Source organism: Zingiber officinale, chromosome 4A, assembly GCF_018446385.1.
Source record: "Zingiber officinale cultivar Zhangliang chromosome 4A, Zo_v1.1, whole genome shotgun sequence".
NCBI lineage: Eukaryota > Viridiplantae > Streptophyta > Magnoliopsida > Zingiberales > Zingiberaceae > Zingiber > Zingiber officinale.
Window position 1 is genome coordinate 91,792,747 of NC_055992.1, and position 18,715 is coordinate 91,811,461.

The following is an 18,715-nucleotide window of genomic DNA, read 5'->3' on the forward strand; positions in this document are numbered from 1 at the left end:
CCCAGTCCATATCCTATATGGTGTCTTTATCACGGCCTTGGATGGAACTCGGTTGAGAATGAAAGTTGCCGTGTCTAGAGCATATCCCCATAGATATGTCGGAAGATCTGTGTGACTCATCATAGATCGTACCATATCTAATAAGGTACGATTCCTCCGTTCGGATACACCATTCCACTGTGGTGTTCCAGGAGGAGTGAGTTGGGATAGAATCCCACACTCAGCTAGATAGTCACGAAACTTATGGCTAAGGTATTCTCCACCTCGATCGGATCGAAGTATCTTAATACTCTTGCCAAGCTGGTTCTGTACTTCATTCTTGAATTCTTTGAACTTTTCAAAGGATTCCGACTTATGTGTCATCAAGTACACATAACCGTATCTACTGAAGTCATCAGTAAACGTGATGAAGTATCTATAACCGCCTCTAGCAGCGACATTGAAAGGGCCACATACATCACTATGTATGAGTCCTAACAAATCAGTTGCTCTCTCGCTGTGCCCACTAAAGGGAGTCTTGGTCATCTTGCCTCGTAGGCATGACTCGCATATCTCATATGATTTAAAATCAAATGAGTCCAGCAAACCATCCTTATGGAGCTGGGATAAGCGCTTGTCATTTATATGACCTAAGCGACAGTGCCAGAGATAGGTTTGGTTCAGGTCATTTGACTTGAACCTCTTGGTATTTATGTTATAGATAGGGCTCTCAAGGTCTAGAATATAGAGTCCGTTTATCAAAGGTGCACTACAATAGAACATATCGTTTAAATAGACAGAACAACATTTGTTCTTTATTATAAATGAGAATCCTTTCTTGTCCAAACAAGAAACTGATATAATGTTCTTAGTCAATGCAGGCACATAACAACAATCGTCTAACTCTAGTATAAGCCCAGAGGGCAGAGATAGAAAATAAGTCCCTACAGCAACAGCAGCAACCCGTGCTCCATTGCCTACTCGTAGGTCTATCTCGCCCTTTGTCAATGCTCTGCTATTTCTCAGTGCTTGTACATTAGTACAAATGTGCGAAGCACATCCGGTATCTAATACCCACGACGAAGAAATAGAGAGGTTGACTTCTATAACATTTATACCTGAAGTAGAAATCTTATTTCTCTTCTTGTTAAGATCTTCCAGGTATCCTGTGAAGTTCCTCTTCCAGTGCCCTGCTTGTCCTTGATATAGATGACGAAGATGTTCAACCATATCATAAGCACACATCAACTCATGTTGCTTCCGAAGCTCAGAGTTCATGGTTGCGAGCATTAGACAGGACACATCTAATGCGTCATCTTGATGCTTCTTGTAAGCATCCCGGTCAGCTCGCGTGGCAGTGGCAGGAGGAGCCTCCAGAATGGGCTGCTCCAGAACGTACAGTTTACGTTCCTGAGTGAGAACTATTCTCAAGTTCCTGTACCAGTCCAGGAAATTTGCTCCGTTGAGCTTGTCCTTCTTAAGGACAGATCGCAGGGAGAAGGTGTTCGTATTTGACGTCATGGTTATCTACAACAGAATAAAAGTAGAAATAAATATCATATTCTTAATCATTTAATTAGGCCTTTAACTAAATGATGCTCCCACTGAATTCTATAATTCTTGTGGGACAAGATCCACATCATACTAACCCTTGAGTTAGCTTTGGCTAATACGCCCATGGCTTAGTATGATCGGTAGGTAACGATTACCAATTACATCTCTATGCAACTCTTGTTTATAGGATGAAATCCGCATTTATATTAAAACTCGAGTTAGCTTTGGCTAATACGCCCGAGAATTAATATAAACGTGATTTTGTCCTACCTTTCCAACCATTGGAAGAATGCCTATAGTTGTACTCGATCCAACCGAGTAAACTAGGAATACTCAATCTAATTGAGTTTATACTCGCCCATGCGTTGATAGGCGGGACCAAGATTGTCCCTCCGTACCCTACCAAGATAATATGTATTGCTCTGCTTTGGCAGATTCAACAATACATGTGATCGAGGTAGTGATAGGTATCACAACACGGTTAGGCATTTAGAGTTGGTTCGATCGAAATCTAATCTAATCGAAAAGGATGCGTCTTGTGCACGACTTAGATCTAATCTAATCGCAAGGGTGCATCATGTGCACGACTTAGATCTAATCTAATCGTAAGGCACTAATTAATTAATTACTTATTAAACATACATCATATACATAAGCAATTAACTAATTAATCTATTTGTGATTTAGTCATGGCCCCACTATGATCTTCTCAAGCCAATGAGAAGATCGAATGGTCAACCTAGGGTCAACAGCTTCTCCAAGCTCCTCCCTTTGACCACCTTGTGTTGCTCGTGCCCGCCTCGGAACTCCGTCTCGTGTGGACCCTCCACCGCTCCAATTTGTACATTACAATTTGAAACTCGAGTTCCATTCGAGTCTAAATCTAATTTACAACCAGAATATATGAGAAAGGCACGACGCGCAGGTCGCGGAAAAATAAAAACATACAACACGCGCAAACACATAACGGCACGCAGGCCGTATTATGAATTACAACACAATCCAATCATATTGGGTTTTTGGGCCATGACTATCACAAAATTAATATATAATTCAAAATTATATATTTTCATAATTTTCTATAATTTTAAAATTAATTTTTTACAATTTTTACGAGTAAAATTTTCCGGTGGTCCGGTTTAGCGGTTTCGCGCAATCGCTGAACGGATCCCCTTGCGGGGCAGCGCCCCTACCCGCGATCTAACCATCGCGAGGGTTCCTTTGCGATCCTACTTAGCCCGTTGTCCCAAAACAATTTGGGACGAAACCTTTGAGAAGAATTTTCCGGTGTCCGATTAGCGATTTGGTAATCAAAACAAATCCTGCGGGGTTAGAGTGCCCCTACCCACGATCTAACCATCGTGAGTTGCTCCTAGCGATCTCTCGAATGAGATAGAAGCGCCGTAGTATGTGTTTGGTCCGCTGGTGTGAGCGAGGTTCCTTCGCTGTGCTATACTCCATTGTTGTCACAATAGAGCTCAACTGGGTCAGCGATGGGAACCACCCCAAGTTCGGTGATGAACTTGCGGATCCAAACGCCTCCTTTGTTGCTTCCGATGCGGCAATATACTCACCTCTGTAGAATCACTCGTGTCACCTTGAACTCTTCCACCACGACCACCATTTAAGAAAACACGAACCACGATCAGCGATCGGTAATCATCCTGATCGGTCTGGAAGCTGGCATCACTGTAACCCTTTACAACTAGCTCATCATTGCCTCCATATATCAAGAAATATTCTTTAGTCCTTCTTAAGTACTTAAGAATATTTTTGACCGCTATCCAGTGACTTTCACCTGGATCTGACTGGTATCTGCTCGTCATGCTCAAAGCATACGAGACATCAGGTCGAGTACATAGCATGGCGTACATGATCGATCCTATGGCTGAGGCATAAGGGATCTGATCCATGCGGTCTCTCTCCTCTCTAGAAGAGGGACCTTGAGTCTTCGAAAGACTCACGCCATGTGACATCGGCAGAAATCCCTTCTTGGAGTTCTGCATGGCAAACCGAAGGAGTACCTTGTCAATATATGTACTCTGACTTAGGCTAAGCAATCTCTTAGATCTATCTCTATAGATTTGTATCCCTAGAATGCGGGATACCTCACCTAAATCCTTCATTGAGAAGCAACTCCCTAGCCAAGTCTTGACAGACTGAAGCATAGGGATATCCTTCCCAATGAGTAGTATGTCATCCACATACAATATGAGGAAGACAATTGTGTTTTCTACAACCTTCTTGTAGACACAAGGCTCATCTTCGTTCTTGATGAAACCAAACTGTTTGATTACATCATCGAATTGAAGATTCCAGCTCCGAGAAGCTTGCTTTAGTCCATAAATGGACCTATGCAGCTTGCATACTCTACTAGTATGCTGTGGATCTACAAAACCCTCAGGTTGTGTCATGTACACATCCTCGAAAAGGTTTCCATTCAGAAACGTGGTTTTTACATCCATCTGCCATATCTCATAGTCATGGTAGGCTGCAATAGCAAGCATGATCCGAATGGACTTAAACATCGCTACTGGAGAAAAGGTTTCATCATAGTCAATACCATGAATCTGCTTGAAACCTTTAGCTACCAAGCGACCCTTATAAATAAGTCCATCCATGTCAGTCTTTCTCTTAAAGACCCACTTACACCCAATGGGTTTTACCCCTTCAGGTGGATCAACCAAAGTCCATACGTGGTTGGTGTACATGGATTCCATTTCGGATCTCATGGCTTCTAGCCATTTCTCAGAATCTGGTCTCATCACAGCTTCCTGATAGGTGGTAGGCTCATCCTCTATGAGCACAATGTCATCATGGTCAGACAAGAGAAATGAGTATCTCTTAGGCTGACGACGTACCCTATCAGACCTGCGAAGAGGTATGTCTACTTGAATCGGTTATTGTTCCTCAACTCCTTGTGGAACAACATCATCCACAACACTTTGTGGTTCCAGTTCAATTTCCATCGAGGCATCAATGCTATTATTCGCATCTTGAACTTCTTTAAGATCGAACGCGCTCCCACTAGTCTTTCTAGAAACAAAATCCCTTTCTAGAAAGACCCCAGTGTTTGCCACAACTACCTTGTGCTGACTGGGAATATAGAAGTAATATCCCTTAGTTTCCTTGGGATATCCGATAAAATAGCACTTGTCGGATTTGGGTCCTAACTTTTCTGAGACTTGACGTCGAACGTAAGCCTCACAGCCCCAAATCCTCATAAAAGACACCTGGGCATCTCTCCCAGTCCATATCCTATATGTTGTCTTTATCACGGCCTTGGATGGAACTCGGTTGAGAATGAAAGCTGCTGTGTCTAGAGCATATCCCCATAGATATGTCGGAAGATCTGTGTGACTCATCATAGATCGTACCATATCTAATAATGTACGATTCCTCCGTTCGGATACACCATTCCACTGTGGTGTTCCAGGAGGAGTGAGTTGGGATAGAATCCCACACTCAGCTAGATAGTCACGAAACTCATGGCTAAGGTATTCTCCACCTCGATCGGATCGAAGTATCTTAATACTCTTGCCAAGCTGGTTCTGTACTTCATTCTTGAATTCTTTGAACTTTTCAAAGGATTCCGACTTATGTGTCATCAAGTACACATAACCGTATCTACTGAAGTCATCAGTAAACGTGATGAAGTATCTATAATCGCCTCTAGCAGCGATATTGAAAGGGCCACATACATCACTATGTATGAGTCCTAACAAATCAGTTGCTCTCTCGCTGTGCCCACTAAAGGGAGTCTTGGTCATCTTGCCTCGTAGGCATGACTCGCATATCTCATATGATTCAAAATCAAATGAGTCCAGCAAACCATCCTTATGGAGCTGGGATAAGCGCTTGTCATTTATATGACCTAAGCGACAGTGCCAAAGATAGGTTTGGTTCAGGTTATTTGACTTGAACCTCTTGGTATTTATGTTATAGATAGGGCTCTCAAGGTCTAGAATATAGAGTCCGTTTATCAAAGGTGCACTACAATAGAACATATCGTTTAAATAGACAGAACAACATTTGTTCTTTATTATAAATGAGAATCCTTTCTTGTCCAAACAAGAAACTGATATAATGTTCTTAGTCAATGCAGGCACATAACAACAATCGTCTAACTCTAGTATAAGCCCAGAGGGCAGAGATAGAAAATAAGTCCCTACAGCAACAGCAGCAACCCGTGCTCCATTGCCTACTCGTAGGTCTATCTCGCTCTTTGTCAATGCTCTGCTATTTCTCAGTGCTTGTACATTAGTACAAATGTGCGAAGCACATCCGGTATCTAATACCCACGACGAAGAAATAGAGAGGTTGACTTCTATAACATTTATACTTGAAGTAGAAATCTTATTTCTCTTCTTGTTAAGATCTTCCAGGTATCCTGTGAAGTTCCTCTTCCAGTGCCCTGCTTGTCCTTGATATAGATGACGAAGATGTTCAACCATATCGTAAGCACACATCAACTCATGTTGCTTCCGAAGCTCAGAGTTCATGGTTGCGAGCATTAGACATATCTAATGCATCATCTTGATGCTTCTTGTAAGCATCCCGGTCAGCTCGCGTGGCAGTGGCAGGAGGAGCCTCCGGAATGGGCTGCTCCAGAACGTACAGTTTACGTTCCTGAGTGAGAACTATTCTCAGGTACCTGTACCAGTCCAGGAAATTTGCTCCGTTGAGCTTGTCCTTCTTAAGGACAGATCGCAGGGAGAAGGTGTTCGTATTTGACGTCATGGTTATCTACAACAGAATAAAAGCAGAAATAAATATCATATTCTTAATCATTTAATTAGGCCTTTAACTAAATGATGCTCCCACTGAATTCTATAATTCTTGTGGGACAAGATTCACATCATACTAACCCTTGAGTTAGCTTTGGCTAATACGCCCATGGCTTAGTATGATCGGTAGGTAACGATTACCAATTACATCTCTATGCAACTCTTGTTTATAGGATAAAATCCGCATTTATATTAAAACTCGAGTTAGCTTTGGCTAATACGCCCGAGAATTAATATAAACGTGATTTTGTCCTACCTTTCCAACCATTGGAAGAATGCCTATAGTTGTACTCGATCCAACCGAGTAAACTAGGAATACTCAATCTAATTGAGTTTGTACTCGCCCATGCGTTGATAGGCGGGACCAAGATTGTCCCTCCGTACCCTACCAAGATAATATGTATTGCTCTGCTTTGGCAGATTCAACAATACATGTGATCGAGGTAGTGATAGGTATCACGGCACGGTTAGGCATTTAGAGTTGGTTCGATCGAAATCTAATCTAATCGAAAAGGATGCATCTTGTGCACGACTTAGATCTAATCTAATCGCAAGGGTGCATCATGTGCACGACTTAGATCTAATCTAATCGTAAGGCACTAATTAATTAATTACTTATTAAACATGCATCATATACATAAGCAATTAACTAATTAATCTATTTGTGATTTAGTCATGGCCCCACTATGATCTTCTCAAGCCAATGAGAAGATCGAATGGTCAACCTAGGGTCAACAGCTTCTCCAAGCTCCTCCATTTGACCACCTTGTGTTGCTCGTGCCCGCCTCGGAACTCCGTCTCGTGTGGACCCTCCACCGCTCCAATTTGTACATTACAATTTGAAACTCGAGTTACATTCGAGTCTAAATCTAATTTACAACCAGAAAATATGAGAAAGGCACGACGCGCAGGTCGCGGAAAAATAAAAACATACAACACGCGCAAACACATAACGGCACGCAGGCCGTATTATGAATTACAACACAATCCAATCATATTGGGTTTTTGGGCCATGACTATCACAAAATTAATATATAATTCAAAATTATATATTTTCATAATTTTCTATAATTTTAAAATTAATTTTTACAATTTTTACGAGTAAAATTTCCCGACGGTCCCGTTTAGCGGTTTCGAGCGCAATCGCGGAACGGATCCCCTTGCGGGGGCAGGGGCAGCGCCCCTACCCGCGATCTAACCATCGTGATGGTTCCTTTGCGATCCTACAACGCCTTAGCCCGCTGTCCCAAAACAATTTGGGACGAAACCTTTGAGAAGAATTATTCCGGCGGTCCCGATTAGCGATTTCGGGCGCAATCGCGAAGCAAATCCCCTTGCGGGGTTAGGGGGAGTGCCCCTACCCACTATCTAACCATCGTGAGTTGCTCCTAAGCGATCCTACAGTGCCTTCGCTCGCTGTCCCAAACGGATTTGGGTCGAAACATCACCGTTTTGGAAAAATCTTCCCGGTAGTCGAAGCCTACAAGCGTCTAAACACTTGTGCTTCGATTACTTGAGAAAAATACTCATAAAAACCCAAAAATCATAATTTTACAGAAAATTACAGAAACTTTAGTTTTCATAAAACCAAAAAATAAACTCGTACAAGCCTTGCACGTGGCTCTGATACCACTGTTGGGTTTTTCGGGCCGCGAAAACAGCTTTTCGCGTCGCGGAAACCCCGAATCACCCAAAGCCGTAGATCCTTGCAAGGAAAACCGAACGAAAATTACGAGTACGAGTTTCAAAAACCTTTAGATCTACTCCTAGATCTATGTGTTGAGAAGTATACCTTGAAGCGTGCCCTTTCGCGTTCCCGCTCGTCCAAGGAATTGCCGGATCTCTAGACCGTCAAGCGTCGGTCCTCTAGAAGTATCCACACGGACACGTAGGTGGAGAAAACCTCACACAAAGGTGTGCTAGCACCTTGGTAAGATTCGGCCAAGCAAGGAGGAGAGGGAGAGGAAGAGCTTCAAGAGGAAGAAGGAAGAAGATACACACTTGAATGAAAAAAATGAATTCTCATTCAAACCCAAAGTGGCCGGCCACTCTCCCTTGTGAAACTCCCAAATTAATTGCATTAATTGCAATTAATATGAAGTCATTAAAGAGAATGGCTTTGTAACTTCCATAAGGTGGCACCCATGATGATGTGGAGTAACATCATTGGTCCACATCAATGCCAACTCACCAATGAGGTGGCATAAAGTCAAGTCAAACTTGACTTTTAATCTTCCTCTCAAGTCAAGTCAAACTTGACCAAATCTCTTCCATGGTTGATCTAATCTAACCATTTGATTCAAGCCAACTTAATATAATGAATCTAATTCATTAAATTAAATTGATCTAATGAGTCATAATCTAAATTAGACTCATTGTATACATGAATCAACTTGAGTCTAACTCAATTAGCCCAATTTGGATTACTCTTAATCCAATTGGATCCATCAAATGAATCAAGTCCTCTTGGTTCATCATATGAACCTTATCTCCATCTAATTGTCCTAAGTGTGTGACCCTATAGGTTCTTGTAACGTTGGCAATGCCCTAAACCCATTTAGGAGCATAAGTAATGAGCGGTATCTAGCAACACATCATTACTACCCAAGTTACAAGAATGTCGAGATCCGACATCACCTTGTGACTACTAATTGTGACTCCTCACAATATATGACATTGTCCTTCTATCCTAGACATCTAGATTGATCAATATGAGGCATAGACCGTGTCATCCTCTAATCAATCTAAATCTTGAACTCCAAGTAGACTCACTCAATCAAATGAGCTCAACATCTAATGTTGACTCATTTGGGCATGACCATGCACTTAGTGATCTCACTCTATCAAGAATACCGATGTCGCTCCCGTCATATGGGAGGGATAGATCTCATCTACATCACTCACATCCCTCTGCATAATTCGTTATATACCCAGTAATCGCCTTTATAGTCCACCCAGTTATGGGTGACGTTTGACGAAACCAAAGTACATAACTCCTTATGTAGGGATCCATGGTGACTTCAGATCTAAAGACTAATAGTCATACTAATAGCCACATGAGAAAGTATATGACACTCATATAACGATCCATGATACTTTCTCATGGCGGGTCATTCAGTATACATTCTCCAATGTATACCCATGTGTCAGCTTGATATCTCTATATCCATGACTTGTGAGATCAAGTCATCGAGCTGACCTACATGCTAGTCTTATTGCATTAACATTGTCCCTGAATGTTAATACTCGACTAGGAATGATTTAGAGTAGTGTTCCCTATATCATCTCACTATCGATTCAACTAATCAATTGATATAGGTATGAACCTTCTACTCAAGGACGCTATTATACTTAGTCTATTTGGCACTAATACAAATAAGTATAATAACCAAACAAATGCCTTTATTAATATACAAGAATATGATACAATGAGTCCATACAATCATCAAATGATTGGCTCTAGGGCTCTAACTAACACCTGGGACTCCGCATGGTGGGAGCTTTGTGCACCGGGTTGCCCTTTAGTTTGAATTTAGCTTAGTAGGTTTAAAGGTTGAGTTATTTGGTTTATTTTGATTTGGTTTTAGGTAGTGTATTTTATTTTTAGGTATATAGTATTGATTGAATCTTATTTGATTGGTTAGACAAGCTTTTGGAACCCAAGCTTTGGATTGTTTTGTATTTTGACTTGTTAATAAGATGAACATTTTATTTGTCGAGCTGAACTTATATCCGAGCTCGAACTTATTGTATACAACTTTTTGTGATTTAAGGATTAAGTCTAAATTCTTTGATTTTGTGGTGAAGATTTCTAATAATCATTTAAGTTTATACATTCCACCTTTTAAAATGGTATTTTCCTTAAGTTTTATAACTTGATTTGGATTTCATTTTCGATTTGAGTATTAAATTGTTCCTTGACGTATTGATTTTCCTCAAGGAGTGTTTCAGTTTGTTTTTCATATTTAATTAATTTTTTATTAAGACATGTAATTATTTTAAACATTTTTACAATTAAGATAGATATTACCACATTCGAACCTTCGAAAATGAGTGTGGACTCGTGGCTTGATTCATATTCAAACTCTTCTTCATGATTTGAGTTGCTTTTCTATTCGAGTCCGGTTGTCATAAGTACGAGGTGGCTTGGCTTGCTTCCGATCTTTTATGTCTGATTCTTTTGAGGAGGATTCATCCCAAGTGGCGTGGAGTGCCATCTTTTTCTTCATTTTCTTAGACTTATCCTCTTTCTGATTTGGACACTCGTGCTTGAAATGCCCCTTTTTGTTATATCTGGAGCATGTTATCCTTGCCTTTGCATCATTGGGTGTAGATTTGATCATTTCTTGTAAGTTTTTCTTTATGAAGTTATTCTTCCTTCTAGTGAATATTTTTCTGACCATATTCACTGGTTGTTCTTCTTTGTCGGCTTCTGAGTCAGATTCATCTTCTGACTCAAGCTTGACTCGAGTTCTAGTCTTCATTTCTTTTAATGGACCTGCAAGAAAAGCTATACCCTTCTCAACATGTTTGACGTTAGTTTGTTCATATAATTCTAGTTCACAGAATAATTCATCTAACTTTAACTTAGAGAGATTCTTTGAAATTTTATAGGCATTTACTATAGATGCTCACAATGTATTTCGAGGAAAGGAATTGAGAGCATACCTTATCAGATCATGGTTCTCAAGTTGATGCCCGATTAGGTGAAGATTGTTCAGGATGTTCTTTATTCTGGCATGGAGTTGACTTGCAGTCTCACCATCCTGCATTTTAATGTTAAATAAATAGTTCAAAAGTAAGTCTCTCTTGGTTACCTTTGAATCGGTCGTGCCCTCATGTAATTCGACCAGCTTGTCTCACAACTCCTTCATATTCTCGTGCGGGCTGAATTGTGCGTGCTGATGCGGCTCAGTTCTTCTTTTGTCAAACCACACTGAAGTGTATTCAGTGCCTTTGAGTCGATTTGGGCCTTCTTCTTGTCTTTTGGATTCCATCTTCTGGGTCGAGAGGTACTTTAATTGCTTCATCTATCGACGCCTTGTATCCTCATCGGATGGTGAACCATTGATCGATATTCTTCTTCAGGTATACCTCCATTCTTCTTTTCCAATAGGGGAAGTTATTCCCGCTAAAGAGTGGAGGGCGAGCAGTGCTGTAACCTTTTCCTTGGGTAATTAAAGATAGAACCTTACACACAAAAAATAAGCTAACAAAGAAATCCTAAGACTAAGTCTTGGATTAGTAGTGTGGGAGATGATAAGTACAAAAAGAAACTCGATTGGTGTTGTACCAATTCAGAGTATTTTGCAATGCGAAAAACTTGTCCAAAAGAGGTGATTTCACTAATTTGAACTTGGTCAAAAATCTTAAAACTGAACGAGATTTAAAGAAGAAAGTAAACAAGAGAACCCCCCCCCCCTTTGCTTGATTAGTGGTTGCACCAATTCCAAGCGTAACCTCACTCTAATATCACTTGTTGGATCATGAGCAAGTGAGAGGGGGGTGAATCACGTGATTTTGAAATCATTCTTTTCTTTTGAAATACCGAGTTTGTAGCGGAAATAAAGCTAAGGAGAAAGAAAAAGACAAGCACTAACATAAGTAATTTTTTACTTGGTTTGGAGCCTTTGATGACTCCTACTCTAAGACCCATACTTATTGAGTGCTTTCATTAGGCAATCCACTAATAGTTCGAATGTTTCAATTAAAGTACAAGAACTATAAGGAAAAGTTACTGACAACAGAGAAAATAAGCAAAACTTGATTGCTAGTTATTGGAGGAGTGTTACAGCATCATAAGAGCTTTTTCTGAGCAGCGTGCAAGAATGAAAGTCGAATTACTTGATGCATTGAAGCTGCTGGTCAAAGGTTCCTCTTATAGCCCCATCTAGGCACCTGGATCCCCTCCTGGGCACTTGGATTATGCTGATGTGGTGAGCTCTCGTCGAAACTTCATCCTCGAAGTTTATCCACCTCCGAGCACTTGGACCTCCTCCGGATGCCTGGACGACTGATGTGGGTTGGCCACTCCTTGCGCTCCAACTCAGCTTATGAATGAACTTTGCTGGTCCGAGTGCCTAGACATGCTCCAGGCGCTTGGACCATCCAGGTGCTTGCCTAGTCTCCCTCGACGGCATTGGCCCGGGTGCCTGGACAAGGTCTGTGCTCCTGGACCTCCGCTTTTCGGCTATTTTGCAGGTTTGATTCCCCCCTACAAAACACGTTAGTTCAAGCAACACAATATATATATATATATATATATATATATATATATATATATATATATATATATATATATAATGAGTTTTGACAGCCTTTAGACCGTCCGATCCTAATTTTGAGTTTTGCATAAACTCTTGGTTGGACCGACACTTACTATTCCCTCAACCGGGAATGCGTCCTCACTAGATCTCTCCTCCAGTTGCTTACCTCCACTTACCAATCGTAAACTTCCTTGGCGTTAGATCCCTTGACACAATAGGACTTTCTTCTACTAGATCTCAACCAATCTGAATTTCCTTCTGCCAATATCGACCAATCTGGACTTCAACCTGGTGTTTTGGTCCTCTAAACCTATCAAGTGCTACACACTTGGTAATAGGTTTGACAAATAACACATCTAATTTTAACCTATTTGTCATACATCAAAACCTGATTATTAGTACAATCTGCACTAACAAAAGAGATAGGCCATCAGATGCATTTTTCTTCTTCGTGGTTTCAAGATAAATCTTGTTGTTTACTCGTTTAGTAGACCACCTGTGAGTTTGCTAGGAAATTAACTGGAAGGAGAAGGCTTTGAGAGGATGGTACCTGTAGGAAGCACCAAAGGGAGAGGAAGAAGGAGCGTCATCCTGACACAATTACTTCAAAGCTCAAGTTAGTGAGATGGAGGAATATGTAATAAGAATAGTAGAAGCAAGTAAGTTTTTCACGATGAGGAAGCATACCTGCACCTATGGGGGAAAGACCCTTTTATAATACTTTGTAATCCCCCTATTAAATAAATGTAATAATTAAATATCATATTAGAGTAAGAAAAATATCTTATCTGTGTATTTTTTATAGTATTGACCAATCTCATCGCCTATATATTATTGGTATTCCATATTTGTATTATATCTGACATCACCACACATAGCATTAATTGTGGGATTCGGCTACAATCTGGAAAGCCCATTGGGCTCTTTGGGCTCAACCCAACAAAGGGAAAGTAGATCAATAAAGAGAGAGGCCAATTTTGGATAATGAGCAAGCATACCTAAAGTACAGCTTGTTCATCTAATAAGGAGCTAAGGAGTGCTGGGCCCCATGAGTTGAGAGTCTTTGGTTGGGAGTTGGGAGTATTAAGAAAGCAAAGCCCAGTGACTAGGAGGATTCGATCAAGAGTCTTAAGTGAGTAGAGTTCAATGACTCGGGGAATCTGGCTGGGAGTCTTAAGAGAGCAGAGCCCAGTGACTCAAAATTCGATCGAGAGTCTTAAGGGAGCAGAGCCTAGTGACTTAAGGAATTCGATCGAGAGTCTTAAGGGAGTAGAACCTTGTGACTCAGAGGATTCAATTGAGAATCTTAAGTGAGCAGAGCCCGATGACTCGGGGAATCCGGTTAGAATTCTTAAAGGGTAGAGCCCACTGACTCAAAATTCAATCGAGAGTCATAAGGGAATAGAACCCAGTGACTCAGAGAATTCGATCGAGTCTTAAGGAAGCAGAGTCTAGGGACTCAGGGAATCCAATCGGGAGTCCTAAGGGTGCAGAGTCTAGTGACTCGGAATTCGATCGAGAGTCTTAAGAGATCAGAGTCCAGTGACTTTCGGAATTCAGTCGGGAGTTTTAAGGGAGTAGAGCCCAGTGACTCAGGGAACCTGGTCAGTAGATTTAAGGGAGTAGAACTCAATTACTCGGATAATTTGATCAGAAGATTTTTTGGATAATCTGATTGGTAGTCCACTCCTATTGACCCTCACAGACTTTGACTTCCACATCAGTCAATCAGTCAGGTACATAACCTTTTAATCCTATATGGGAATCCCTTATATTCACCGTATCATAACTTATTATGGAGTATCATTTTTTATTGAGCTTTTAAGAAGGTATATGTACTTGCTTGAGTGAATTTGCATAACATAAAGTATTTTGATATATACTCATGTCGTGTTTGAATTGTGCCAAGGTTATTTTTTCGTGTAGGAGAAAAAACGAAGAATAGATTGGGAATGCAGAAGCACAATACTAAATGGTTAGATTTTAGTCGGTAAGAATAGATTTTTTTTTATATAATATTTAGGGTCATTATATTTAATTTTTAAGATAATACCATATTTTATGAATTAATTATATCCTTTTTCATCTATTTTCATATTTAATTTTTTTAAAATAATACCTAATTAATTTTTATTAATAATACTTAATTAATTTTTAGCTTAGATAAATTTATTTTCCACGGCCAGATTCTAGCCACCCAGTTTGACCGATGCAAGAAATCTGGAGTTCTACACATGAACACTGTCAAATGACTGCAATGGGCCAACAGAATGATAATTAATAATAGCATCAACTTTTGTCTTTGAATTTCAGCGTGCAGTTGCCTTCAAAACATCCTTCATCAGCATTTGACAGATATAGAGGTGCATGCCTCCGTCAACTCTTGTTGCTGGAAAAGATGCGTGGTGTCCCTTTAAAGCGGTGCAATGGTTAAGATATAAGGTATTATCATATGAGGTTTTGGGATCGAAATTCGGCATGACCGAGCATAATCTCCCCTATGTCTTTGCCATTTCCTAATGGCTAGTAGTCATCCGTGATTTACCTCCTCCATGTTGACCTAGGGACGAATTGACGGGGGCACTAGGGGCGAACGAATCACCTTTTTACCATATGAAAAAGATGCGTGACACAAGGGGCATCCAAAAGACAGAGTCCAAGGTTACACCTCTGCCCCCTGCTACTCACAAAGTGTTACAGCCCCAAGTACACCATTGCTGCCGTAAACTTTACCCTAACCCTAGAGTACATGGTCAACCTCCCAAGCTACTCTAACTCCTCAACATAATTCCATAAAAAACCAATTGCACCGCCTGCCCCATCTTGGACTTTCTGGCCAGAGGCTGACGCCTGGACGCAAATGCTACGTTATCTTTGACTTCACTACAACATGTCTACAGCCTGCAATGCAAGCCTCAGCCCTAAGCCCAAGACAGATAAATTGTTAGGGCATTAAAATTTGTGAGGAGGTTTGCGAATCGTTATGGTGTGAGATTTGTAATTTTTATTTTAAAAATTAAAATTTTAAATCTTTTTTTAATAATGTAAAATCCATACAAAAATTATAGAGTGATTTTTTAATGTTGAAGAGAATAGTAAATTTTTAAAACTTATTTAGAATTTTAAACCGTGCTCTCCTGCATGATTATATTTGTTCTTCCAGGACGATGACCGGACATGGTTGATCGCTTACCCGATTCTGAAGGAATGTCGTTGCGACTGGACGGCAAGCCGAGTGAGAGGGTGGCAAAAAACACGGCATGTTCGGTGCAACCTCCACGTGCCAAGCGAAGGCCACATTAATAATATTCATCCAATAATCATTAATTGCATGCCTATATATATTGATTAGTCGCCCTAGTGCTGCACGACTTTTTAAGCAGAGCGTAGACACATGTACGTACGTACGTCGGTGCGTGCATGGAGGCAGCCGCACGAAATCCAGCCCATCCGTATAAAAGTCAAATGTGAGGGCGCCAGAGACAAAGAATGAGCTGTGAAGGAGAAAGTGTCGACGCGCAACGTGACAAATTGGCTTTTAACTTCGAACTCGGCCGCAAAAATCGGCCTTCGAAGAGAAATTACCTATAAATCTCAATTGATCTGGCCCGTTCGATTTGCAGCACGGATCGCGAGGACGGGATAACTAGTTCTGCGTGCGAAACCGACTTCTCTGGCCTCGGCGGGTAGGTCCAATCACGCCGCTGCTCCCGCTTGCTTTTCCGCGCGATTTTTGAGTTCGGCCCTGACGCGCACCCGCTTCGTCGCCTGACCCGCATATCTTCGGTGGGCGCCACTGGCGCATCCAGTAGAATGACGGGTATGTGAGCAGCGAGAGCTCGATAATGGTCCCGCTTTGGCGGTGCGAAATCTCGGCCGGTGAACCCGGAACGGACCGCGGACCCCACCGGGCAAATGGACGGAAGAGTATGAGACGTGTAAGAGGCGGGGGGACCGAGATAAGCAAGGAAAATGCATCGTGACCGTTGAATGAGCATCGGACGGTCAAAACTTCGCGGCGGGCGCTTTTGCTTTAGTTGCTTCTTGTCCAAAAGTGGTGTTAATTACTCCGTCTGCCATTATTTGGCCTTATCTCGGACACACGCTTCCCACCACCCTCGAGCCGATAAATTGCTCCGCTTCCCATCCCTTTCTTCGCCATCACCTGCAAACCCTAGAGCGGAATCGAGCGAGTCGGTAATGGCGTTTATCTCCTTCCTTGCTCTCCTCGCCTTTCTTGTGCCAGCCTCCGCCCGCATTCCTGGCGTCTACACTGGCGGTCAGTGGCAGGGCGCCCACGCCACCTTCTACGGCGGCAGCGACGCCTCCGGCACCATGGGTAAGCCACATTGCTCTTGTTATTCTGCTTTGCTGATGGTCTCGCTGGGAGAAATTGAGATCGACTCGATTTACGTGGTGGCGGTGGCGTAGGAGGAGCGTGCGGGTACGGGAATCTCTACAGCCAGGGTTATGGAGTGGAGAATGCTGCGCTCAGCACGGCACTGTTTAACCAGGGGCAGAGCTGCGGATCGTGCTTCGAGATCAAGTGCGCCGACGACCCGCGGTGGTGCCACGCCGGGAGCCCCTCCATCTTCATCACGGCGACCAACTTCTGCCCGCCGAATTACGCGCTCCCCTCGGATAATGGCGGGTGGTGCAACCCGCCCCGCCCACATTTTGATCTCGCCATGCCCATGTTTCTCAAGATCGCCGAGTACCGCGCCGGGATCGTTCCGGTTTCGTATAGAAGGTATCTTCATTTGTCATCTAATTTTTGGTGAGAGCACGGACGCACTGTCGGCAAATATCTGCTCTCTACAGTTTGATATAAAACCGATATTTTTTTTCCTGAAAAAAAAGTGCATCCAAAAGTCCCTTCTTTGACCAAAGGCGGAGCGGAGTAACTTGGGGCCATTGTCGCAGGATTCCGTGCAGGAAGTCCGGAGGGATTCGGTTCACGATAAACGGCCACATGTACTTCAACCTGGTGCTCATCACCAACGTGGCCGGCGCCGGCGACATCGTTCGCGCCAGCGTGAAGGGCTCCCGCACGGAGTGGATGCCCATGTCCCGCAACTGGGGCCAGAACTGGCAGTCCAACGCCGTCCTCGTCGGTCAGTCCCTCTCCTTCCGCATCACCGGCAGTGACCGTCGCACCTCCACCTCCTGGAACATCGTCCCCTCCAACTGGCAGTTCGGTCAGACCTTCGAGGGCAAGAACTTCCGCGTGTGACGCCAGAAAAGAGTACGACGGCAACTGCTTTTTTTCTTTCTTTCTTTTTGCTGCAATTGGTGGCGGTGTGCGTTCAGAGGCGTTGCTCGTGTTGTGTCCCTATTTTGCTAAGCAATTGGAATTACAGAGGAAGATATACAATATTAGATATGGTAGAAGTGGTGGCTGAAGTGGCTGCAGAGCAAAAGGAAGTCTTGTAGCCCGCAGTTGCTGATCAATGTATCTGTTTGATGTTTGACTGTTTTTATTGTAAGCTTAATTAACTATTCATCTGAAGGGTGAATAAGAATCACTTTTACCAAATGTCAATGTCGGTGCTGAATTGATGCGTTTGTTCATGCATTAACATTTCTATGCGACGGACCAGTGGTGCTAAAGGGATGATGTCTTCAAGTGGACATGAATGTATGATGCAATGGATACGCAATTTGCTTAAAGATTAAATTGGAAGGCATCAGCATTGTCAAAGGACATGTTCTGGGCATGAATGTTTGAGGGAATGGTCCTATTTCGTTGTAAGTTTACAACGGAAGTCATGCCAGCAATCGGTACTGTTTCCTCTACGGGCAGAAACAAAGACCGACATCATTTTGTTGGGCTGGATATGAAATGAAGATGTTGTGAAATAAATCTAGACAAATTGAGAAGAAGAAAAAGGCAAATATTAAAAATAATAGGAAAACAATTTTATTTAAGCCTTGTAGGTCATCCAGGTCCATCAAAACCTTGAATTAACAAAAAAAAGGAAAAGGATACTGATTTAGTAGTAACAGTTCATCTTCAGCAACTAACCAAATCATACTATAACAAAAAGGCAGAATGAAACCAATCATCATGGTAACATAAAGCTGCTTGAGAAATGGAGCATTGCGTATCAAAGAGTATATAGTAGTTGC

The 18,715-nt window shown here is 42.0% G+C and overlaps 1 protein-coding gene across 1 annotated transcript; it reads left to right on the forward strand.

Moving 5' to 3' along the window:
• The first annotated feature begins 16,717 nt into the window (after nucleotides 1-16,717).
• LOC121970157 (expansin-A4-like) lies at nucleotides 16,718-18,122 on the forward strand. The gene is made up of 3 exons (XM_042520670.1): nucleotides 16,718-16,925; nucleotides 17,018-17,336; nucleotides 17,510-18,122. The coding sequence occupies exons 1-3, from the start codon at nucleotides 16,787-16,789 to the stop codon at nucleotides 17,817-17,819; spliced, it is 768 nt and encodes a 255-aa protein (XP_042376604.1). The 5' UTR covers nucleotides 16,718-16,786; the 3' UTR covers nucleotides 17,820-18,122.
• Nucleotides 18,123-18,715: the final 593 nt, after the last annotated feature.

Excerpts from the sequence above, each read along its gene's own strand:
- LOC121970157 (XM_042520670.1), top strand. The coding sequence starts at position 16,787 with ATGGCGTTTATCTCCTTCCTTGCTCTCCTCGCCTTTCTTGTGCCAGCC. Across the intron at positions 16,926-17,017 it reads CGACGCCTCCGGCACCATGG|GAGGAGCGTGCGGGTACGGG; the intron begins GTAAGCCACATT and ends GCGGTGGCGTAG. Across the intron at positions 17,337-17,509 it reads GTTCCGGTTTCGTATAGAAG|GATTCCGTGCAGGAAGTCCG; the intron begins GTATCTTCATTT and ends CCATTGTCGCAG.